Raw genomic sequence first — 25,423 nt, forward strand, 5'->3', positions numbered from 1 at the left:
GATTAGGGTGGAAATGGGACCTTTGGGGGTCTGCAGACCTAGTCCTGCCTCCCCAAGCTGGTGGATTTTAGTGGGGTGCTTACCCCACTGGCGCCCCCTGATCCTCACTGCACACTGACATCAGCACCAGGTCTCCCCATGCAGGGAGTCACTCAGACAACCTGGGGCTTCTAGGTCATTAACCCTTCACATGCAGGAAAACAAGGAAGAAAAGCAGCACTGTGGGTGGCCCTGGCAGTCCAGCAGGCAGAGGCTGATGCAGGAGGATGGTTAATGGAGACTGGTCCATCCTGGGCTACACCACAGCTGGATTCACTCCAGAGTGTGATGAAAGAAACCTACAACAGATGAAGAAATGAATGGGAAAAAAGGATCCTGCCCAAGGCTGTGGCTGGGAACACTTTGGGCAGTAACACAGTTCCTCCCTTAAAGAAACAGGAGCGGGAAGTTCTGCTGACCAAAGTTGTGTCATTCCAGGTCAGAGGTCAGCCCTCAGCACAAAGTGTCAGCTTCTTTAAATTCCTTTTGGTCAGCCAGGTGTAGTGTCACAGGCCTTTGATCCCAGCACTCGGGGGTCAGAGGAAGTTGGATGTCTGTGGTTTTTTGTTTGTTTGTTTGTTTGGCTAGCCTGGTCTACAGAGTGAGTTCCATGATAGTCAGAGCTCAGTGGTAAGTCCCTGTTGTTTTTTGTGAGCCACTAAATAGATTCTGGGAAGTGAGCCCAGGTCCTCTGCAAGAGCATCCAGTGCCTGACCCTCCTCTGAGCCATCTCTCCAGACCCCAGGTACAGTCCTCTTGCCCTCATTGGGAGGCATGGTGGATCCTGGGGGAACTGGGATGCTGAAGGCCCCTCCCACAAGTGCCAGGATGGGAGGCCAGGAGGCCAGCTGAGGGTCCTGAGCAGATCTGGGGGAGGATCAAGCTAATTGTGCTTTAGGTAGTCTATACATTCATTTCCTGTGTGTGAGCATGTGAAGTCAGAGGACAGCTTGTAGAAGTCGGCTCTCTCTCCTTCCACCACGTGGGTCCTGGGGACCAGACTCAGGCCACCAGACTTGGTGACAAACACCTGCACCCTCTGCACTATCTCAGTGACCCTTGTTGTTGTTGGTTTGGGAGACGATCTCATAGGCTAGGCTAGCCTTCAACTTGCAGCAATCCCCCTGCCTCCGTGCCCGTGCCCTGAGTACTGGGATTATAGTGTGTCCCTATGCCCAGCTCATCTCTACTTTTCTATGCCCCCCGCCCTGCGCATCCTAGCGAGTATCCCTAAGTCCAGTGAGGTCAACGCCCCTGGCAAGCCTGACTGAGTCTGGGGTGCCCAGATGACAAGGTTTAAGACCCTGAGTCACCCTCTTGGCCACATGGCCAGCTTCTGTTGGGGACACACTGATTTCCTCATGAGCCCCATGACCCAGTCTCCTCTCTGTCAGCTCTGTCTGCCCTGATTGGGCCCAGACTCAGCTCTGCCTCCAACTCTCACTCAAGGTAAAGTTGACATGGCTTGCTGGAGGTCGGAAGTTCCATGGACTAGAGACACTCACTCCTTCCTCCTGCCTGCCTCTCCTGCTTTCTCCCAGCGTCCTGTGTGTGTGTGTGGGGGGGTACCCTCCCCAGCTCAGGAGCATCATCTTGGATGGGTGCTGTATGGGTGCTGTACACCAGAGCCCAAGTATAGGGCAGGCTTATGGGATGACATTGCAGGCATGTGGGATGACGTTGCTGAAGCCTGTGCCACGGGTCAGGGGTCTTCATGGATAATGTAACTGCAGTGCCCCGGGGATGTTGCAAAATGTTGATGTCAGAGTTAGAATAAGCACCTGACCAATGTGAGGGAATGAAGTGTGTGGGAACAGCGTTTCCTGCTACATCGCTCCATGCAGTCTCTGTCAGAACCGGAAAAAAAAAAAAAAAAAGAACAATTGGCCTGTTCAGGAGTCCCAGGGTTCATGAAAATGCTCAGTCTGGTAGGCATGTCCTATGCTAGTAGGCTTGTCCTATGCTGGCATCAGGGGTCAGCCACCTCCCTTGGTTGTGTGGCAGTGGCTGCGTGGAGCATTGTGCACAGAAGGGTTCTGAAGCCTTTGGCAGGCTCCTCAGTGGGCGCTGTATTGATTAGTGATGTCTGCTGCAAGGAGCACTGTACACACAATGGTTCTGAAGCCTTTGGCAGGCTCCTCAGTGGATGCTGTATAGATTAGTGATGTCTACTGCGAGTACTGAGAAGAGCAGGGGGTGCCTCAGAGGGCTTGCATGGCTCACATTTACCCCTGTGGTCCCCTGGTGGCAAGTTCCTGAACTTTCAGTAAGTGGGCTGACCTGAAGGCAGCTGACTTCAGTCACTATGGAGGTNGGAATTGGCCAGCAAAGGGGAAATGGTCTCAACTCTCCACAGGGGGCAGTGAGTCTTCAGGAAGATGAAGGGAGTGCAGGCAGTTGGAAAAGAAGCTCTCAGGATTCCCAGATGACTCCAGGAACTAGAGAAACTGTTCTGAAAGAACGTGGCCTTGGGAGGAACTGACCAACTCAGCTGGAAGGGGCTGGCCTTTCCAATACATTGCTCTTGTCTCTCAGGGACTCAATTCAGTGGGGTTGAAAATCCTCTTGAGGAGCCAGGAGTGGCCATGCACACCTGCAACCGATCCCTGCCTTCTAGAGGTGGAGGAGGGGGATCTGAGGGGTCAGGAGTTCAAAGTCAGCCTAGGCTACATATGCAGTTCAAGGCCATCCTGGACTATGTGAGTCCCTGTCAAGAAGAACAGGGGCAGGGGAGAGGCGGTTTCTAGATTTATTTATCTGGCTTTCAGGTCACTGAGAGTGCAGGATATGGATTTATCAGTGAAGGCTTCTTCTGAGCTGGGAGGTACTAAAACCCAGGGAGGTATGGGATGCTCTGTGTGATTCTTAGTTACCATCGCTGTGGTAAGCACTGGGCTGGAAGTCCAAGGCCCAGGTCCCTCCCATTCCTAGCTTCCTTGGGTCTTTATTTCCTCATCTGTTTGATAAATGAATCAACTAGACAGGCTCCCATTCAAATCTAGGTTTTTGTGTGTGTGTGTACATGTTCATACATATGTGAATGTGTATGGGTGGTGGTCTAAGGTCAGCAATGATGTCTTTTTCTATTGCACTCCACTTATTTTTTGAGGCAGGGTCTCTCAGTGAACCTATAGCCCACTGATGGGGTACAAGCCACTGGTCCATGAGCACCAGGGCTCTCCCTCCTCCTGCCTCTGCCTCCTAGTACTAGGATTATAGCCCCATATCTCACACGCAGCTTTATTGTGTATGTCCCTGATGTAGGTGGGATGCTGTGCCGTGACATGCATGTGGAGGTCAGGGAACCCTCTCCTTGCACATCTAGGTGAGTTACAAGGATTGAGACCTAATCTCCGGGCTTGTGCGACAATAGCTGTTACTCACTGAGCTGTCTTGCTGGTGCACAACCGGCTCTTCACATAGGTCCTGGGGATCGGACCTGAACTCACGTCCTTGTGTTAGCAGGCTCTCTACTGACTGATCTGTCTCCTCAGCTCCCAGGACCTCCCATCACTTGGTCCCATCGTTGTTGATAATTCCTCAAAGATATGGAGGAGGAGATGAACACATGTCTGGTGTTTGTGGGCTCCCACAACATGGCTTCTCAGAAGATGGGGGGGTGGTGGCTCCTGGGTTTCTTGAACCCATCTGTCTATGCTCAGAATAGCATCAGCCAGACAGCACCTCTGTTCATTTACTACACTGCGTCCCGATAAATTGCTTGTGTGGTCCCCAAGCCTCTATTTGTCCTGTTTGGAAGGCAGAAGCACCTTCTAGAAACCGGCAAGGAAGAGACACAGGCCAGTAGTTTCCTTGGATATTCCTACTTTATTTTTGGCTACATCAGTGCAAAGAAAGGCAGTGGGCACGGTGCATGCACCAGGGGACTTGTGTTCTATGTGGAGGGGTGGGTACGTGTGTTGCGGAGGGCATCAGGGCGCTGTGAGCAGGCTGCATTCGAGTCCAGAGCCAAAACCGGCATCAGGCTTGGGCGACTCAGCCAGCATGCTTTCTCCTAAAGGTGACCATGACAGGGAAGTGGGCGGAGCATCGGACCTATAGGGACTAACCAGGGGAGCCACGGAAGTGGGAAGGTCAGCCACCTGGAGGGGTGGAGGGGGGCAGCAGAGCCTGATTCTAGAAGAGAGTCGTTTCAGGGAAACACAAGAGTCCCTCAGGAATAGCGCGAGTTACTGAGGGCGGGGTGCATCTCAAGAGAGGTTGGCAGGAACAAGCAAGACTGTGCTGTGAGACTTGGGAACGGGAGGTTTTCGTCTTGGTCTGCCTGACGCTATAGGGAGTGGTGGGGTTTGCGATGTTGATGGGGCAAGACTATCGAGATGGGAAAAAAACCAGACTTGCCTCTCACGCGAGGAAGATGGCCTGACTCCAGCCTCAGGTGTGTACATTCCTCCTGATTTGTCATGGACCAAGAGAGTTCTGACCTAATTTAAAGCTCTAAATACGGTTATTTGATCGCCACCAGGAATCATGGGGAAGAGAGTGGAAGATAGAACAGGACAGAGGTGGCTCTGAGTGGGAGTTTGGGGAGAGGGTCCTTTGTTCTTTGCAAAGAGTAGAGGAAGGATAGAAGCGTGGGGTCCGGGAGCAAGTCCCCTCATACAGAGAGCTCTGTGCCACCTGTGCCCGTTTGGGGAGCCAGGGACAAGAAAGAGAGATCCTGTTTCTCAGGATGTCTATAGTGCTGCCATGCACCCAGGCTGTGCCGGCTGCGGGGCCCCAGGCTCAAAGATAGCCAGCCAGCCATGCCCATGGATAGCCGTGCTGATGTCAGAGGTGTGGGGCCCAGCTTCATCCAGCTTAGGAGGTGGCTGGCCAGGCTGGCAAGAGGCACAAGGGGAGGCTCTGCCTTGCATCCCCCACTGTGGAGGCTGGAGGAGAAGAGAGGCAGGAGAAGAGGGGAGGGGAGGGGAGGGGCGGTGGGTGAGGAGGTACTGACAGAAGATGAGCAAGGAGGAAGGAGGAAGGAGGAAGGAGGTGCAGAGAGAGAGAGAGAGGTCAGTTTTTCTAGGAAGCCAATGGGCAGCTTCCTGAAAGGGTGGGGGGAGGGGGACAGGCCCTCTGTGTATTCTCTATATCTAGTTCCTGGTGTGTCTAGAGAGAATGGGTGTCTGTCTGTCTGTCTCTCTCTCTCTCTCTCTCTCTCTTTTCTGGAGTGCTTTGGAGGGACAGAGGCTAACCTCAATGTATACTTTCTGCCCTCCTCCTGGTCCTTACAACCTATGGGTTCACCAGTGCCCAAGGGGACCTGAAGATGCTCAAGGTCAGAGTAAATCCCTTTGTAAATGTCTCCCCACACCCACGACCCAACCTCTGGGAACCAGAGAGGGCTCCCATCCAGACCCTGAAGCCCAGAGAGTTCTTTTGTAGCAGGACCTGAAGTTGGGGAGACATCAAAAGGTTCACGGTTGGCAGGGGAAGTTCTGAAAGGGGAGAACGGCTGGGGCAGAGATGGGGGACACCAGGGCGCCAGGTCCTAGTCGCTCGACACATGGTTCTCGTTCTGCAGTTGGTGCCAGCGTTCAATCTTCTTGTCTTTGTTCTTCAGGCACTCATACCAATGCTTCAAGCGCTCGCCTTTGGCTGAGATCCCCAGCTGGCAGCCGCCTGGGGGTTGAGCAGGACAGAGAGGGAGGGGCGGGTCAGTGGAAAGGGACACAGTGGCCAGTCTCTAGACCCAAGAGTGTAACTGGGGGGAAAAGGCTGCCACCAAGCAGTGACACCCACAGCCCTGCCCATTCTCTAAGAAGCCCGTTGCTCTGTTTTCAATATTAGGATCACCCTCTTAGCCTCTAGAATGGGCTATGGCTCCCTCCTGCAGCAACCAAGCCAGGACTTCATGGTTACAAAACCTCACCTGCCTTCTACTTTTCTGCATGTGTCTCCACATACTGGGCATTCATTGCTACTTCCCAAAGGACCAGCTTCTTCTTCTTCATCCCCTGCCTGGAGCCTCTCTTTCTGTGCCAAGTTTACAACTTGCTCTCCTTGGGTTTTGGAAGAGCTGGCAGAGTTAAACCCTTCCTCTGGGTCTCGGATTAAGGGGGACTCCCCTGTGCCTGCTTCCTGCAGAGGGAGCACCGCTCTCCTGACACTCGGCTATTCTGCCGTGGTGTGCACCCTGTTTCAAGTAGAGGCACATCCAAATGGGATCAACGTCAGGACCCTGAGTCCCAGTTGAGCCCTGAGCCTGCAGAGCTACTAGAGAATGGGGGTTGTGTGAAGGTGGCCTTCCCCCAGTGCCACACAAGGTCTCCTCTTCTGGGGAGGCCAGATGAGGAGGCTGTCCCGGGAGCTAGAAGCCGGAACACTCACCGATGTAATCGTTAGACTTGCCAATGTCGTAGTCCCACACCGAGATATCCAGGGACTTTTTGGCCAGGTCGCTGTGTTTGATGTCATAAAAGAACTCCTGTGAACGGCAGAGGGACAGGTGAGTGACTGTCCCTGGAGCTTCCAGGGCTAACAGCTAGGGATGCAGCCCAAGGAGTCCCTGGGGCAGGGCATTCTGGGAGCAAAGAGCCTTTCCTAGCCCGGTCCTGTCTCCTTTTCAACAGAGTTCCTTAGGACACAGAATCTTGGTGACTCATTGGCAGGGAGCTCTGTTTGATCCCGGGGTAGTCACTGGGTCAGTAATGGCAAGCTTGGTCCTCCTGGGGATTTCCTGAGTGGGAGTTCCTCATGAGAGGGTGTCCTTCCTGAGAGGGTGTCTGTCCCTCGGGGTTAGCATTAGGGATTTACTGTGACCCAGACAAGAGAGTTTTGTCTGGTTGTGCTTTTGAGACCGGGGGGGGGGGTCTCACTTAGCCCTGGCTAGCCCGGAGCTCAACTGTGTAGCCCAGGCTAGCCTCAAACTCAGGGATGAGCATCCTGTCTCAGCCTCAGTCACCACTGGGCTTAAGAGTCTGACTTAAAAAAAAAAAAGTTTCCCCTAAACCTTGGTCATGTTCATTATTCACACAAACAAGGGAGGAAGCCATGACACATTATTCGTAGCCAGACTCGAGGATGGCCATTGTCAGGATTTGCCCATGTGCAATTTATACCAATGTGTGATTTTTAAGAAAACTAAATGAGTTAATCCTAAATTTAAAGCTTTGAAGTATTCCCTTTCTACTCTGTAACTTATGTTGTTTTTTGGTTTTTGTTTTTGTTTTTAAATCAACTCAGCACATTTTCCAAAAATATTTCTTGTCCATGGGATGGTTCACACCTCTAGCCCCAGTACTTGGGAAGCTGAGGCAGGAGGACCACCACAAGTTCAAAGCGGCCTTCAGTCACAGGGTGAGTTCGAGGACAACCAGGGCTATGGATGGACAGACGTATTTTGATGTCACCATCTTAAAAGGCACACTAGCTCTGTACACTTGCATGCCGTGGCTCATATCTAGGGTTCAGAGGACCACTGGTGGGAGTCTCCTAGCAGGTAGGTCTCAGAGAACAAACTCGGGTCATCACACCTGGCAGCAAGCACCCTTACCCACCGAGCCATCTTGCTAGGCCTACAGCATCATCGTCATGGTGACGTTTAATGGTGGTTGGGCTCACAATTGCGTGTGTAAGCTGCCTCTAACTTTCAATCTTTAACTGACTGATCCAGAGGCACCGAAGGCGTAAGGTCACTCTGTCCACCCTTGATCATTTATTTGGGACAATTTCCAAGACATGCGTTTCTAATTGCGGTGTGTACGATGTCAGGCGAACTAAGAACAAGCTGGCTGCACATTTCAAAAACTCAGAAGTGCATACTATTATCGATTCAGAGGGAAAAAACACATTACTTCTGAGGCTGGGCGAGGAGGGGATTTGATTGGATGCTTCTAGTTGTGGCTGTGTTATTTTGAGGCAGTGTCTTGGAGTTTCCCTAGGTAGCCTGAGATGGCCTTGAACTTCTGAACCTCCTGCCTCAGTCTCCCAGGTCTGTCCCCACCATGTCTATTGGGATTTCTTATTTGTGGTTTGTCTAGATTCCGAGAGAAAGCAGGGCAGCCTACAGTGTGGGTCTCCTGAGTGAACGCTTGGATCCTGGTTCTCAAAAAACATCATAAATGAACTGTATCATACATCCCTCCTCACTTACAAAGTGCATTAGAATCCAGCAATTGCTGGCTCTGATGGACTCAGAGCTCAGAGGAAAGGCCAGAGGGAGAGCGCAGGGGTGGGACTCCAGGCTGTGGGTCCAGCTCATCCTTGGTGTGTTTGTTTTGGGTTTGAAATGGAGACTGTCTGGATGGGGCTAGCTCAGAACTCGGCTCCTTTGTCCTCCTTCTTTAGTCCTTTACAGATGGGACAGACAGACACCTGCACCCCTCCCTCCAGCCCGGCTTATTAACAGTTAATGGGGAAGCAGGCATTTAGCGTTGAGGTGAAGGGACGAACCATCCTAGAAGCATAGGATAATGTTACCTACGGGAAGTCATACCTATGTTTTGAGGTATGAATAGGGGTTTGTTGGGGAGAAAAAGAGGCACACAGGTTGACAAGGTCTCTTATGGGAAGGACACATTCAGATGCTGCTGTCCTTGAGCTCACAACTCAACATCTGTGTGCCAGGAAAGACACTGGGGGTGACTTAGCTCAGTCTCTGAAAACAGCTTCCTGCAACGTCCTCAAGCTGCGGCTTTGTCTGTGACAGGGAGCCTTTTGATAGAACTCAAGCTGATTGCTAATGGAAATGCTCTTTTGAGGCAATTAAGGATATTCTGAAAGGGATTCGCTGCTCTCTCACAGGCAGGAAGTCTCCACCGGTATGACAGAGTAGCCTTACCTCATTAAACTCGGGATTCAGGGTCTTCTTTTTAATCTGAGTCTTGTGCTTGGCTTTCTTCCCCATGTCCGGTTTCAGCCAGCTGGAAGGAGATACCCGTAAATAAGAAAGTGACCCAACACTGGTACCACCTTGGGCAGTGGGGGGGGGGGCGGGGGGGCCCTGCTCTGAGCTTCTCATGTCTTTCTGCTGCTCAAAGCTATCCGTCGGCTTCCTGTGACCTCAGGGGAGAGTTTAGAACCAGGGTCCGTGTGGTTGGGACCCAGCTCCATCCTAGCTCTCTCTCCCATCATGCCCTTCACGACCTCTTCCTCATCCTCCTCTCTACCCCAGGGCCTTGGCACACACCACTGTTTCCTCTAACCAGGAAGCTCTTTCTCAGAGTGCTGCACACAGTAGGTGCCCAGCCAGTATCTTCTTGGTAGAAGCAAGTACTCTGGGGAAGAGGGTTTGGCACACACTAATGATCAGAACGGCAGAGGAACATTCCACCGACTGAGTCCACTGATGTTATATTTTCCAGGTGAGTGAGCGAAAATGGCTTGAAACCCTCATGGGGTGGTCACGCCTGACTCCGCTTATCACCAGCAGAGCAGCTTTGATGAGATAGCTGGAATAACCCCGAGTTTGGGGGTCTTTTGAGTGTTTCTATAGTGAATTTGGATGAAGCCCAATTGCTTCTTCGATAGCGGAGATCTGAGCTACCGGGGGTGTGTGTGGCTGACTCCCGAGCTGTAAGTGGGATCGCCATGCCAATCACTCTAGGAAGGGACAGTTCCAGGGGTTCCTGAGTAGCAGGCATCACATCGTCTGGCCTTCTGATACTCCAGCCTCACCTTTAGTCTGTTCTGGGTATAGTCTAGCTGCGTGATCTTGGCTGGATTTTCTTCCTTCTCTAGGTCTCAATGATTAATGATCTGGGGTGGGGGGTGGTTCTGGTCCTTATTGCCCCTCTCGCCTCCCGGGACACAAACTCACAGCTTGACGAATGGGTCTGAGTAGCCATTGGCGTCCATGGCGGCCAGGTGCACACAGCGGATAATTCCCACAATGAGGCCGCCCTGCTGTGTGCTGTACATGAGGGACACCAGAATCTTGCCCCGTTCCTCTATGTCGCCGATCCGCTCCACCTGCTGCGTGTGGCAAAAGGCAGTGTGGGGCTCAGAGAGCCAGGGGATCTGGGTGGTTACCATGGGAGATGGCTGTGGAGGGCAGGAGGGCAGGAGAGCTAGGGCCAGCAAGGGAGTCTGCACCATGTGCCTCTGCCCCCCTCCCCCATGAACCAGCAGGTCACTGACCAGGATAAAGAGAGATGAAGACTCAGGAGGAAGAGGGGAGAAAAGTGGCCCCTGGTGGTCTCAGCAGGCCCGCTTTTCCACCCACAGCCAGCTCACCTCCTCCTCATAGAGAGCCATGCCACGGGCTGACCCGGTGGTCCCTGCTCGCTTCATCTGTGGGAGGAGACAGGACGGAAAAGTAACCTTGGATTCTCATCCCCCCATCCCCACTGCCCAAGGAGGGCCAGGATCTGTGACGGCGGGCTTTCCAAGACAGGCATCTTCACACTTGCCTCTCCCCAATGCCCCAGAGCTCCAGAAAGCATCATTGCAAGCTGTGGGTTAAACTCAACCTTCACCATTTAGAGGTGAAGCAGGGGGCAGCCCTGGCAGGGCCCCCTTATCTTGAGCACACAGCAGTGAGGTTGAAGGAGGAGTTCCTCAGACACCTGCCTCCCTGGCTTCCTCCGCATCTTGGGACAGCTATGCCCACTTGATCAAGACAGACCTCAACTCATCATGGTAGTGATGTTGAACACGTGAACTTAGTCACTGTCCTGACCAGCTGAACTCGGTGAGTAAAAAGCCAGCTGCCGCCAGACAGGGACCCAAGGAGACACCTCACGCCCAGGGCAGGCTTTCTTGACTTACTCTGTGGGGACCTGGCTCCCTGCCTCTAGAGGGTGAACCTGGCCATTTGCTCCCGACCTGGTAGTGCTCTGTACTGCCTTGGCCCCTGCCCGATGCCCTCACAGCGCTGCAGGGAGATGGCGACACCCTGGCTCACCGGGATCACCCGCTCCAGGCAGATGTTGAAGTTTTTCCTCTGGTTAGCCTTCAGCTTCTTGAGGGAGAACCTGGTCTCACCAATGAACTCGTTGTGGCCAAACTTGTCCTCGTCACACACGGAGATCCTGCCATGGGCCAGAGAGAGAGGAGAGAGAGAGAGAGAGCAACAGACACTGAGCCCCGGTATGCACCTGGGTGAGGGGCACTGGGTGTGACTCAGAATGAGGCTGCAGACTCCATTTACCTCCAATCACGTAAGTGACTCAGTTCACAGCCTGAGGGGTCTGTGTCTCATAACCACTGCTCACATAAAGAGCTAGAACATTCCAGTGTCCAGAGGCCCTCAGGGTCCTTCCCTACACCCTCTGTCACCCTAAGAGACTTGCTCTTGCCTACAAGAGGCCATGTGCCTGCACTTGATCCTCTGTATACAAGATCACCCAGTACACACTACCTTTTAGGAGGGGTTGTTTGTTTGTTTTTGGGTTTGTTTTGTTTTGTTTTGTTTCTCGAGACAGGGTTTCTCTGTGTAGCCCTGGCTGTCCTGGAACTCACTCTGTAGACCAGGCTGGCCTCGAATTCAGAAATCTGCCTGCCTCTGCCTCTCAAGTGCTGGGATTAAAGGCGTGCACCACCACTGCCCAGCCACACTACCTTTTGTTGGGACAAGACTTGCAATGTAGCCCAGGCTAGATTAAAGCTCACTATAGTCCAGGCTAGCCCAGAATGCCTGATCCTCCTGCCTCAGCCTTCCAAGCACTGGGATGACAGGCACACACAACCCTGCACCGTGCACGTGAGTCTTAGCTGTGCCTCTATAACTATGGGTTCTACAGTCAAACACATTCAGCCAACTGGGGACCAAAAAACCCTCAGTCTGTACTGAGCATGTGCAGATGTCTGTCACGGCTGCCTGGGCAACACAGGCTGATGGCCATGTGCACCTAGATACGGAAGGCCCCCTACATTTACAGTTTGTTCTGGAGTCCAAGCTGTTTGTATGAGCTGGCCACGCCCTCTGTGACCCCCCCCCCAGCCTCCGTGACCCCGCCCCCATGGCCCTGCCCCCGCAATGGCACCTGAGTGTCTTCCTCTGCATGTCCTCCTCTGTAATGCCATGATACTGCAGTGTCTCGTTCCACACAGGGTTCCGAGTGTTGCGCAGGGTCTTTGTACGAAGCTTGTTGGACTAGAGCCCCAGGAGACAGACAGACAGACAGACACCTGTCAGCAGAGCCAACCTGGAGACCCTCCTTGAACACTCCCCCCTTAAGTGAGAAAGCTTGGGTGTGTCTCTTGGAGACAGACATGACTTATAACAGAAATGATGCCGTGTGTGTGTGTGTGTGTGTGTGTGTGTGTGTGTGTGTTCTGAGGCAGGGGTGTGGGGATATTTCCTGAGTCCTCAGGCAGTGTCCACCAGACCTAAAAGTCCTCCCCGGGGGCGGTGGGGGGAGCTAGCCTCCCTCCCTCCCTCCCACAGCCGAGAGCATGGGACCCAGAGTTTGGCACATAGTAGGCAGGTGCTCTAACACCCTGACTCTAAACCCTCTGGCTGGAGCTCACTAGGTTGCTCAGGCAGTCCTTGAGCTCTCAATCCTCCTGCCTCAGCGCCTGCCCATTAGCTGGGGTTATAAGTCTGTGCCATCAGGCCTAGCCTTTAAACAAAAACAAAAACAAAAGCAAAAAACCCAAAACAATACAAAATTTTTCATTCCATTCCCGGAGAGAAGACTGGAAATATACCTACAACACAAGAGGTGACTGGGTGGCCCTAATTCACACTAATGCGTAAACGAATGACTGAAATTAATGTGGGTTTTGATAGGTAGGCAGAAAAAGTCACCAGTGGGTTGGAACAAGGAGAAGGGACCAAAGTTAGTCACAGATAGGAGTGGGCATGTCCTTGACTCAAAGACAATGATGGGACAAAGCATGTGTGTACCTGTATGTGTATATGTATGTGCACATACATGCATGAATGCATGTATATGTACATATGCATGCATGCACATATACATGTAGGCATGTTTGCATGCATATGTGCATTGTGTATACCTGTGCATATACATGCATGCACATGTGTGTATGTGTTTAAACATGTATATGTGCATGTATGTGCCCTCTCTTACCTTATTAGGTATTTCAAACTCACAGCACTGTGTAACAGGCACTGTCTCAGGAACAGAAAACCTTGGGCTCCCCCTCCCCTCTAAGACGCCCACTCTACCTCTGACACAGAAAAAGCAAACCAGAAGAGCCAGAGAGGCAACTCCCACTTCCAATTCCCACTTTTTTTTTTAAAAAATCTCAGAGCTAAGAAAGGCTCTTGGGGGGACCAGGGAAGAGCAGGGCCCGTATCCCTCCAGCAGCAGGGCAGCATTCAAGGACTTAGCCCTAAACCCAGGGCCTCCGAGTACCTTGCTGGCTCCAGGCAGCAGATGCAGCTTCACATAGGGATCTGCTAAGCCATTGGAATCCATGGGCTTCAGTCCCTGCATGAAGAGGAAGAGGCCTGAGCCCACCAACCACAGCAGGCGATGGCATCTGTCTCACCCGGTGGGGACAGAACGGAGGGATGCTGTATCATGAAGATCGGGTGTGGAGTTTTAATGACATGCCACTCCCTAGCTGTGTGGCCTTGGGAACCTTTCCGTGCCTCTCTGAACCTGGTTCCGTGCTGTTGAGTGGAGGAATGTGAATCTCTTAGGGAATGGAGGGGACATCCCAGCATAGCTAGCAGAGAAGGGGAAGCTAGGGGGCATTCATTTGAGGCCTCAGTTTCCCCACTTGGAGAGTGAGACTCACGGTCTCTGTCTCTCCTCAAAGCCCGGAGAAGGTGTTTGTATTTTATCATCATTTTCTGAGATGAGCTAAGCTGGCCTCATTCACCTGAGCAGCCCTCAAACTTTTACAACTCAGACACACTGTCCACCCCACCCAGGCTGAGGCAGGGGTCCTGCCCGTGACCTCAACTTGCTCATCTGTGTGATGGGGCCATGGTGTCCACAGGTCAGTGGGGTTCTGGGAGTAATGAATGAGATCTTGCCTTTGAAGATGAACCTCATCTCTCCAGGGATATAATCACTGGTGTTAGCTTTCAGGCCTCAGTTTCTTCATCTGACTAATGGGGCTAATAAAAACGCCTCCCTCATCTGATCACCAAAATGGGAGGGAAGAGAGAACATATATATATACCTGAGCATTCACTACAAAGCCCAGTACACTTCAATAAGAAGTACCAAAGAAATGGCTTCAGGGGGACTGGTGAGATGGCTCAGTGGGTAAGAGCACCCAACTGCTCTTCCAAAGGTGCAGAGTTCAAATCCCAGCAACCACATGGTGGCTCAAACCATCCTTAATGAGATCTGACTCCCTCTTCTGGAGTGTCTGAAGACAGCTACAGTGTACTTACATATAATAAATAAATAAAATCTTTTTAAAAAGAGAGAGAGAAATGGCTTCAGAGGGAAGGTAGGTTAATGGAGGACTTGCTTTAAGCATGTTGCCTCTTGTTTACCCTCCCAGTGTCCCAGGCTGGGACATTTGAGGAGTCAAATGAAAGCCTTATCATTTCTACCGAAGGCCAGCAAGTACAGATGGCCCGTCACTTTGCACCCAGTTTTCCCAGCCAACCTGGGGGGGGGGAGGATACCACTGTCACATGACCCCAGTGAGTCAGAGAGGGTTAGCCACTCCCACCTGCCCCCCAGTAGCACAGCAGCGTGAGGTGGCTTGGGCCAGCATCTGCTCTGGGAAAGTCTGGACCAGATCTTGCTGGGTTTTCCTGGGGTCCCAGACTTAAGTTCATCTTGGGGTTCCCCCAGGGTCTAGAATCATTCAGCTCACCTTCTCCACACACCCCCACAGCCTTCTGCGGTGCCTCCCTCTCCTTCCTCATGCACTAGGCCCCCTTACTGTCCCCCCCCACACACACATTGCTATTCCTGGTGGACAAAGACATCAGCAGAAGAGATGGAAAACCTAGAGCCACCAAATCAGGCTGTCATTTAGTCTTAGTGGTACCTGCAGTGTTCCCTCTGGTATGCTGTGTGTAGCCTGGGCAACCCTCACAGCCCAGCTGTCCCCGCTCTCAGAAGCAGCCACAGAACCATCCCTAGAGGAAGCCCCCGCCCCAGGAAGTCTGCCATGGCTGACGACAACCCTGTTCTCATCTCTGTCGTTGCCACAGGTCAGTGATGGTGGCAGCCGAGCCTGGGGTTCATCCCCAACTTGAGTCTCTTAGGAAAACCAGAGCCTCCCTAGGGGTCCCCACACACCTTCGCCCTGATGATGGTGCACTGCAGGTTGCTGTTGTCTTGGTCATAGAGGAGGCTGAATTCCAGGGCACCCAGTGTGGCTGCAGGCAACAGAAGACAAGAGTCAAGCGAAGCATTTGCTTAGTCAATCCACAAGCACTTCCTGGGGGCTTACCAATGTGTCCAACTAGGCACTGGGACCACAGAAGAGAGGAAGGGCAGGCCCTGGTCTTATACTCAATCCATCCTGGCAGATCTCTCCTGGGGGGGGGGTTCCACCATCATTTGTAAACATGTTTACTTAGTGACTTCATCCCCTGAAAGATTGAGGATGCCCTGAAGACAAGGGCTGGGATGGCTGATTGACCGCTATGTGTCCCTACTGTGTGCAGGGGGCACATAGTAGGTATTCCCGTGTGTGCTGAAGGAATGAATGAAAGTCAGTGTTTGCGGTTCCCCTTCCTAGGAATGCTCTCCCACGTCATGCCCACATGGCTCACACCCTCTCAAGCCCTCCAGCTTGGCTCAAGAGTCACTTCCTAGAGAAGCCCTCCCTTAAGCAGCCACTGGAGAGATCACTCAGCCTGCGATGAGCTCATTCATCGTTGGACTCTTTCTCCCGTATTGCGTTTTGCCCTAATGTCCCAGTGCCTGGAGCGGCTTGAGTCACGGGATGCGAGGTCAATAAGTCCTCATCCGTGACAAAGATGAGCCGTCAAGAAACAGAAGTCAAGCTTGCTGTAACCAACCCTGCAACTGAGCCTATGCCAGGGCAGCCTGTAGGCTCGGAGAGGTCACACTTGAGAGACGGGTGACTAAAGGATCATGGAAGAGCGGCCAGGACAAGGACAGGGAGGGCAGATACAGAGGACTGTTGAGGCTGACAAGACAGGTGGACTCCCCTCTCGGGCTCCCCTCTCCATTCCCTGAGACCACAGACCCCTGACTCTGGAGAGCACCTGGTACAACAGGGATGGACAGCTGCTATACCACACAGTGTAGCCCTCAAGGGACTGGAGTCTTCACTCTCTAGTGGTGCTGGTTAGTTTATGACAACTTGACACAGGCAAGAAGGGAACCTCAATTGAGAAAATGTCCTAACAGACTAGCCTGTGGAACATTTTCTTGGGAGAAGACTTGGATCACCGTGAGTGGTGCCACCCCTGGACTGATGGTCCTGGGTTCTGTAAGAAAGCAGGTCGGGTAAGCTACAAGGAGCAAGCCAGTAAGCAGCATCCCTCCATGGCCTCTGCATCAGCTCCTGCCTCCAGGCCCCTGCCTTGACTTCCATTCATCATAGATTACAGCCAGAAGATAACACAAACCCTTTCATTCTTAAACTACTTTTAGACATGGTGGGGTTTATCACAGTAGTAAAAACTCTAAGACACTGGCCATTTCTGAGACATAGGGAGCCTTTCCAAGACTAGACGCAGAAGAAGAGAGAAGGTCCTGTCTCCACATGCTAGGGACAGGAAGTAGGAAATGAGGTAGCCCTGGCCAGAGGGCTCCACCATTCGAATAACACAGCTGCCATTCCTCCTGTGTGCTCAGCCCAACACAGTGGTGTCCAAGTTTACTAAAGCACTTTCCCTGCAGTGCCTTGGTTTACCCAGTCACCAGCCTACACAGGAAGAAATACAGATTAGGGGGTCCCAACCAGGTTACCCCACCTCCCAGTAGCACCCATCCTGGCTGCTTCAGCCATAGCAGAAGAAAAAAGCCCTATTGGGGGAGGGGAGGGGGTGTGCACGCGTGTATGTGTGCGTGCATGCATGTGCGCCCCTGGCCTCTGTGTCTGAGTCCAAGAGGGACACAATAGGTGCCTAACAAATAATTGAGTGGATGATGTCCCTGTCATGGGGCGGGGGTGGGGGGGGATGACTGCAGATAATGACATACATTAGACACAGAAACTCGTGCCTTTGTGGGGCTGTGGGTCACCAGATAATTCTGTTTGGTAGCTGACCGTCCTGCTGAACCTCAAAAGAAAACAAACAAAAAACAAAACAAAACAAAACAACCCACTATATAGGCTTTAAGTGACTCAATGACTCTGCACCCATGCGCTTTAACCCATGAAATGTGTAGTTCCGAAACTGACCACACGGTGGCGCTCACTGGCCATCCCGGCGCTGGCGAGCTGCTGGGTCTATCTCAATGGCAGAGCCCCTTTCCCTGCACACTCAAGACCCTAGCTTTAATCTCCAGAACCACAGGATTTTTAGGGTACACATGTTAGCAGTTAGGGGGCATCTACAGACCCTAGAGTCCCATTTCTGCCCTGCTGGGTTCAGCTTCTGGGAGAGTTTTCCCAACATGCCCCACCCCCACCCCAAACCCCGGGAGCCACCTACTTGCTTCATCGGAGTCATAACTATTGGCTTCTTCCTCCTCTTCCTCCGCAGGCGGTGGCTGGCGGGCAGGGGCCGCCTGGGAATAGGGGGCTGCAGTGTGGGGCGCTGCCTGGAAGCCCCCCGCAGGTCCTGTCCTCTCCTCCCGGGCTGGGGCGACAGCCCCTGGATAGCCAAGGTCACTTGGAGGAGCCTCTGTGGGGAGAAAAGAGGCGGTGTTGAGTCTGTGGTAGTGATGTGGCTAGAGGAAGTTTCTGGAATGCAGATTCCCAGGCTGTACTCAGAATGAGAGGCAGGCCCTGGTATGGGTAAGACCAGGGCGAAACGGCTGATTCAGATAAGACGCGGACAAGACAAACAGACCTCACAGGGGTGAATCAGTGGTGTGGACTCAGCTAGACAGTATGAATCAACCTCAGCTGTGTGACCCAAGGCCAGTGACTTAACATCTCTGAGCCTTAGTTTCCTTATTTGTAGAATGGGAGTTACCCAATCCAGAGTTGTTTCTATGGCAGTCAATATTAGTTGCATTATACCATTCGAGTCCGTGAAAAACAACAGTTACCATGTAACCATGACAACCAGGCATCTGAGGCCAGCCTGTATGTGGGTCAGAGTAATCGCTGTTCCTTTATCCTGGGCCAAACACTCCAGGCTCCACAAAAAGTGTTTTGTTTTTTAAACTACTTTTTTAAAAAGTGTTTTAGTTAGTTTAATCATCACAACAAGACTATGAAGGAAGTCTGAGCCTGACTCCCACTTTATAGAAAAAACAAAAACAAAAACCTAAAGCTCAGAGAGGTTTAGTCACTTGTCAGGAGTCACACAGCAGGAAGGGAAGGACCAGGGATGGTGCCCAGCAGTCTATGCTCTGAGCCACAGAAACTGGCTTGCTAGTGGTCAGGGGTTTAGAAAGGAGCTGCTTTGGTCTGATGAGACCAGTCTGGGTTACAGCCTAAGTAGATGTGTTCCTATAGAGCCTGGGACATTTTACACTTGCCTGTGCTCTGCTCCAGAAAGCGTCCTGGCCCAGGAGCTGCCCTGCTGCCCCCAGGGGGTCCTGCAATGGGAGGGAAAGGGGGTGGTGATGAAGACACACTTCCGGGGTGTCTGTCCTTCCCTCTCTTCATACACAGGCTAGACTGGAAGCAGACAATGGTGTGGCGAGGTTCCCAGGGATGTTGGGAACTGTCTGTGGGGGATGGGGGTGCTGGCATCGGAGAAGGCCAGGTTGAACCTCAGCTTGGAGATCCCCCCGCCCCCCTCCAGTCTCCTGCTTTTACTTCCCCCTCTGAGATGTGGAGGAGTTACCACAGGGAGCCCTGTCCCTTCGTGGTAGACACAGTCCTGCTCTAAGCAGGGCCTCCTCCACCCCCAGGGTCTAAGGAGAGAGCTCAGGGTTCAGCACTACAGAGCGATGGGACTGTGGTCAACTCTGGGAGACACAGGGCACATGGTGGCTGCGCGGCTGGTACCTGGCTGCACTGGCTGAGGAGGTGCCTGGCTTGGGGCTGGGGCGGGGCGGGAGGCCTGGACTGAGTTAGCTCGCCTCAAACCTGCAGGAGGAGGAGAAAGACAGGATAATTCACTCCACACACATGCATTAGCACATACACACACACACCACATGCATGCACACTACACACAAACCACACACACACCATACACACTATACATACCACACACCACATGCATGCATACACATACACTACACATACCACATGCATGCACACATACACACTACACACACCACACGCATGCATGCACACACTATACGCCACACACACTACACACACACTGCATGCATGCATGCATGCATGCACACACACTGTACACACCATACACACATACCACATGCATGCATGCATGCACACACTATACACATTACATACTATACGCACACATGCATGAACACTACACACACCAATTCATGCATGCACACATACACACTACACACACCATACACACCACACACATGCATGCATACACATACTATACACACACATCCCACATGCATGCATGCACACACACTGTACACACCATACACCATACACCACATACATACACACACACAAACATGGTGTGCACTCCCTTGAGGCTGCCCTGGATGCTGTTCTGCTCTGCTTTCAGCCCTCCTCTGGCCTCTCTGTCTTCTCCTCAGTGTTCAAGCACTCTGGGCAGATCTCAGCAGAGTTATTGAAAAGTACAGATAAGCTGGGTTCAGAGATGCAGGCCTGCTGTCATAGCCACTCCAGTGGCAGCGGTAGGAAACTTACCAACTCAAGGTCTGCCTGGGACATAGAGTGAGCTCAAGACCAGAACCCATCTCAAAAGAAAACAATAAGATGGGCCCGTGAGAGCAGGTCAGAGCGGTGCGCTTGCCTGGAACGCATCCCCGACGAGTTGCCAATGGGATTAAGGGAGATGTTACATGCAGAGAGTTTAGTCATGTGATCCATGCAAAGCAGGCACTTGTCCCATGAGTTAACGTCACTGATGAATCATGACTCCATTCACAGGGAGAATTGGTGAGCCACACCCAGTAAGGGGCGGCTCGCTGTGAGTTTGAGGGCAGTCTGGTCTACATAGTGAGTTCTAGGCCAGCTGGGGCTACATGGTGAGACCCTATCTCAAAAATAAAAAGCAAGCAAACCAAAACCAAAAGCTTGCCTTAGTGGCTGATGCCTATAACCATAGCACTCAAAAGAGGATTAGGCAGGAGGATTGTTGTACATACCAGTCCAGCCTGGCTACACCAGGAAGCCCTGTTTTCAGAACCAACTAAGCAAGCAAGCAAATACACAAAACTAAACAAGGCAGATGGTTACAAGTGTTGATGAAGGTATATAGAAACTGGGTGTACTATTGCCAGAAATGTAAAAGTAGTCTGTCTACATTACATAGGAAACGGGATGCTGGTTTCTTTAAAAAAAAAAAAAAGTTAAATATAGAACTGCCCAACTTTGGGACATTCTCACTTGTAAGTCTCTACTCCAAAGGCTTAAGTGGATATTTGTCCGAGATGTTCATAACAGCACAGTTCATAATAGCTAAAGGTAGATGTAGTAACAGCCTAAAGGCCCTTGGTCTGAATGGATAAATAAAATGTGGTATGTCTATTCAATGGAATATTATACAACCATAAAAAGGGAAGGACAGCCTGAGAAATGCTTGCACATGGATGAACCTTGAAGGTGTAGAGTTCTCAGTGACACGAGATAGGTAAAAAAGGTAACTGCTGTGTGATTCCACTTAAGTGTCAAATTCACATGTAGAAAAGGAAGAAGATCGGAGGTCCGGGGGAAGGGAAGAGGTCAAAGAGAAGTTACAGTTTGATGGCTACAAAAATCTCAGCTTGAGCTGAAGGAACATTCTGGAGGTGGATGGTGGTGATGGTTGCATGACGTTGTGAGTGTGCCTGGTGCCGCCAACCTGTATGTGAAGAATGGCCAAAACAGTGAATTAAATATAATAAATACTGTATGTTTTACAAAATCAAAAAGCATGGTCAATATAAGCCTCACCTCTGGAGGAGAAAAGAGATTAGGGGTTCAGGGTTGAATAGATGCAGGTGTGTAGCAAGAGTCAGAAAAGCTGTCGCCTTCCTGAGTCTAATTTTACGTCTGGAGAGTCGGTATGATGAAAGTCTCACACTTGCCTGTCGGGGCTGTGGCAAGAAGTCATTAATAAGTTCTGGGAGAAAAGCTCTAGGGAGCATCTGGTACACAGTAGGTGCTCCATAAATGTAATCTGGTAGTCAGACCATAAATGGACTCTGTCCTCTGTCCATCTGAGCCCTGGGTTCACTAACAGGTATGGGCAGCAGATGGTAGGAGCCCAACTTTGTTGTCAGGAAGGAGGGAACCCAACTGCTAACTTAGCTGCTCATTAGGCTGAAATGTCCACACAGGCTCGCGTGTCGAGTGCCTGGACACCAGTTGGTGGCACTATCCTGGGAAGTGCTGGAAACTTTAGGAGGTGGGGTCTCACTGGAGGGAACTAACCACTTCCTGTCAGCCACTGAGTGAGCCACTCAGCTCCGCCCTCCTCTCAAGGACAGGCTGAGACCTCTGATGCTGTGAGCTAAATTCATCTTCCCTTCTTTGAGGTTATGTCCTTCATCCTGTCCTGGTGATGAGGGAAATAAAAAGCTACCATTTAGGATGTGAGCGCTGAGGCAGGAGTGAAGGTGCCCACTTGTAGTCCCAGTGCTTGGGGACTGGGACTGTGGCAGGAGGATCATGAGTTCAAAGCCTTCTTGCACAGATAGTGAGATGACTTCTCTCTCTCTCTTTCTGCATGTGGGTGTATGTGTATGTGCATGTGTGTGTATGTGTGTGTTGGTGAGTGGATACCAGAAATCAATGTGGGTCCTGGTCACTGGGCCACCACACTGAGACCCATCCCCTCGCTAAAAAAACAGGGACACTCTCCTGAGGCTCAAACACTGGCTCACAAGAAATACAAAGTCAAGCTGCCAAGAGTCTCCTCATCAGGCATTTCAGAGTATAATTTACTAGGCCATGATGGTGGTACCTGTCAGCCTATTATGCCCTGGCCACATTATCCTATCCATTGACACTGACAGCTGAGGCCACAGGGGAAGGTAATTAAATGGACACTCACTTTGCTCAAAGCCAAGTGACCTTTCCTCTCATTCCGGAGGTCAAGCAAAACAAAAACTCGTGTGTTCTTCATATGCCATTTTGGGTCATGAAGAGTTATGATCACAGTTACATCTGGAGCTGGACTTGTATGACTCCTTGAGTATAGACCAGAATAAATGATGCAAACATGGGAACAAAATATGCTATACAGCCGGTGTTCCATAAAGGCAGCAATGCCCACCTTGCTCACCTGCTGGGCTCCGGCTGGTATCTCCAGCACCGCCACTGTGGCCATGGTCCCAGCCCTCAGAATCCCTGGCGGCTGTACTCATCCGTGCCTCAGAGGCCCTACGTGTGGGAGGCCCATGGCTTCCTCGGCCAGGAGCAGAGGTGAGGTCAGGGCCTGCAAGGAGAGGCATGGCTCGCACAGAGAGAGGGAGGTGGTAGAGTGGGGTCCCAGAGTGGGAGACAGTTGACAGAACCCACCTGGCTTCTGTCCTGGGGGCCTCCTGTCCTCCATGTCACCTGGAGAGAGAGAGAGAGAGAGAGAGAGAGAGAGAGAGAGAGAGAGAGAGAGAATATGAATGAATGTGGGATACTGGTTTCTTGGAGTCCACAGAGTTCTTACTCCAGGGTTCCACAGTGAGCTCACCCTCTCTTCCCAAGAACCATTTTTGAAACATTAAGTATGTTTCCTTCCAGCCTTTCCCCTGAGCTGGCTTGTCCTTGGTTCCTTGGTGTCTCAATCCCTTATCGTCATGAAGACACAAGCATAGACCGACAAAACAAAAACCTGTCTCTTCTACCTATCCTGGCAGGTGTGGCCAACCTCTGACATCATAGCACAGCACGGTTACTTGTGAGTTCATGATCAGGCACCACAAAATTATGTCACAAAAAAGGGGGGAGGGGGCTAAAAATTCTTATGTTCTAAAGAAATCTACAATTTTATTTGGGACTGCACCCATAGCTACCCTGGGCTGCATCTGGCCTGGGGGGCTGGGGCTTGGACAGTTCTAGAAGAGGGAGGGAAGGTTGACCAGGAGGAAGGGTGGTAGGCGGGACTGCATACTCCTCGGGGACACAGTGTCTGTGGACAACTTGGTGATTCTTCAAGAAGTGGAAAGATTTGTGTTGCCATGAAGAAAACCTGTTGGCAACAAGCCCCGTGCAAGGCACGCTGAGAGGTCATCCTATGAGAGGCTGGGTCAGATGCTTCCATTTGAACCCTGCATCTCTAGCTCTGTTCTGAGAAATGATGTCCCAGCACTGATGCTTCGGTTGGAGCTTAAAATTCAGTGTTAATTGAGATTATTACAAGGGCTTTATCTGGCTGGTCCAAGTGGTGCCGTCCAAAGCAAATGCGACTTTATGAAGTCATTTCTCTTCCTGCTTGCCCCCCTCTCTCTCTCTTTTAATGATCACTTTAATTATTTATAACCACACTCAGATAACAGCCCTGATATTAATAGTGCTGATAATTAATTTCTTTGGCTAGTTTAATTCCTATGCATCTTTCATGTTTAATTAGTCCAGTTTCAGAGTTGTTTATACTCAACAGAAGAACCAGAAGTGGAAAATCAGGCACGGTGTGGCACACTTGTTAACCCTGGGAACTTGGAAGGCAGAGGCAGGAGGTCAAGGTTCAAGGTCACCAAGTCCTCAGATATGAAGTGAATTCAGAGAAGCCTGAGATACATAAAACTCTACCCAAGAAGAAGAAAAGGGGAAAGGAGGAGAAGGGAGAGAAAGAGGAAAGAGAAGGGGAAGGAGGGGGAGAAGGAGAAAGAAAAGGAAGAAAGAAGAGAAAGAAGAGGAGAAGATAGAGGGTAGAGGAAGATTAAATACAAGAAAACCAGGAATTTTTTTTAGCAGGCCCAAGTCTCACTGGTTCCAGGATATATTCAGGTGAGGGGCAGTCTCTCCCAATTTCTAATTTTAATTTCTTCTTCTTTTGTACTTTTCAATTTCCCACTAAGGAAGATGGCAAAGCCACTTGGCAAGCTAGCTTTTTTTCAAGAAAGTTCCCTGTAATGCCCTCCCAAATAGGGTTCATGATGAATTGTGAAGGGGCTAAGGAATTCTAGATTAGGGGCCAGAAACTAGCAACAGGTACTTTGCTAGGATGCCTTCAGGTAGACCAGTTGGCTTGTACCTGTCCAGGGTGCTGAAAGGGGTTAACTTGGTTCTACCTTGAGCTGGAGCCCTGGCTGGATGCCTGGATTCAGGTGTAGGCTGCTCCTGGGTGGTCGGTTCACCAGCAGGCTGCTGGGGCTTGATCTTCTTTATAGGCATGGGCTGTGGAAGGACCTGCTTGGGGAAACCTTTGAAGAACCATGCTCCTGAACGCTTCCAGACCTGGGAAGGAAGGAAGATGTATGGGAGACATGGCAGCCAACAGCTAGTTTTTTAATCTTTGCTTCCACAACTCATGGGCATGACACTGGGCACATGTATCTGTCCCCATCTCAGCCTCACAACCCTGAAGGTCATTTTATTGATGGAGAAAGTTTAATGCTTACCACGTCAAGGATCAACCCAATAGCTAAACATGCAGAGAGAGGACGAGCTCAATGCCGACTCTCTCATCTTATAACTGTGGCTTTGCAGTTGATGTAAAGAAGGTTGGAGGCACCTGTAAGCCTCGATCCTTGGAAATGTGGAGGCGGGAGAATCAGGAATTCAAGTTCGAGGCCAGCCTGGGCTACATGAGACCTTGCCTCAAAGAGAGAAAATAAGTGATCTGCTTCCTGATATCTTGTTCAAGACTTCAGGGCTCTATAATAACTCCAAGTTAGACAGAAGGATGTGGGGACGTTTGGAAGATCCCCACATTCCATCTTGCTATATCCTCTACAGAGTTGCCCAGTATGGCACATAATAATTGGACTTCCATGACTTTGGTCCTGTGGCTTGTGTGGTCCAGAACACAAGAGGAATTTGCAGATGTGGAGAGGGAAAAGTCACTCTGTCTACCCCCTTGACTGTCTTCCCCACTGTTGGATGCTGATGACTCCCATTCCTCCACCTATCTTCCTGAAGACCGCGTCTTTCTATTCAGATCATGGAATGCAATCATAGCCCTAGGATTGCTCATCTTGGGGGTTGTGGTGCAGATCCCCCAGCTCTGCCATGAAGAGCACCGTCATCAAACCTGCCCTGAGTGCTCTGCTGTCCTGAGGCTAAGGAGAGAGAATGTGACCATCATGAATGTGTCTCCAAGACAAGCATCCGCAGCAGGGGGTGAGTGGTAAAGGAACTGGGATGCTTTGAGGTAAAATCAACAACACAAAGTCGGGTCCTGAGAGAG

At 51.3% G+C, this 25,423-nt stretch overlaps 1 protein-coding gene across 3 annotated transcripts in view; it reads right to left on the reverse strand.

Annotated features, from left to right (window-relative positions):
- Positions 1-3,847: 3,847 nt before the first annotated feature.
- The window catches only part of Rph3a (rabphilin 3A), a 68,332-nt gene continuing 46,756 nt past the window's right edge, over positions 3,848-25,423 (reverse strand). For 2 of the 3 annotated variants that reach the window (XM_029533898.1, XM_029533897.1), the window contains exons 8-22: positions 24,306-24,471; positions 22,600-22,638; positions 22,355-22,516; positions 18,982-19,062; positions 18,507-18,566; positions 17,510-17,701; positions 15,174-15,253; positions 13,314-13,388; positions 11,973-12,082; positions 10,892-11,018; positions 10,222-10,278; positions 9,806-9,960; positions 8,828-8,909; positions 6,376-6,472; positions 3,848-5,667 (exon numbers count right to left, since the gene is read on the reverse strand). In XM_029533898.1, coding sequence (XP_029389758.1) covers positions 5,537-5,667; positions 6,376-6,472; positions 8,828-8,909; positions 9,806-9,960; positions 10,222-10,278; positions 10,892-11,018; positions 11,973-12,082; positions 13,314-13,388; positions 15,174-15,253; positions 17,510-17,701; positions 18,507-18,566; positions 18,982-19,062; positions 22,355-22,516; positions 22,600-22,638; positions 24,306-24,471 — 1,614 coding nt within the window. In that variant the 3' untranslated portion in view covers positions 3,848-5,536. The remainder of the gene's footprint in view (positions 5,668-6,375; positions 6,473-8,827; positions 8,910-9,805; positions 9,961-10,221; positions 10,279-10,891; positions 11,019-11,972; positions 12,083-13,313; positions 13,389-15,173; positions 15,254-17,509; positions 17,702-18,506; positions 18,567-18,981; positions 19,063-22,354; positions 22,517-22,599; positions 22,639-24,305; positions 24,472-25,423) is intronic. The other variant, XM_029533899.1, reaches the window with a different exon arrangement.

Source organism: Mus pahari, chromosome 23, assembly GCF_900095145.1.
Source record: "Mus pahari chromosome 23, PAHARI_EIJ_v1.1, whole genome shotgun sequence".
Classification (NCBI taxonomy): domain Eukaryota; kingdom Metazoa; phylum Chordata; class Mammalia; order Rodentia; family Muridae; genus Mus; species Mus pahari.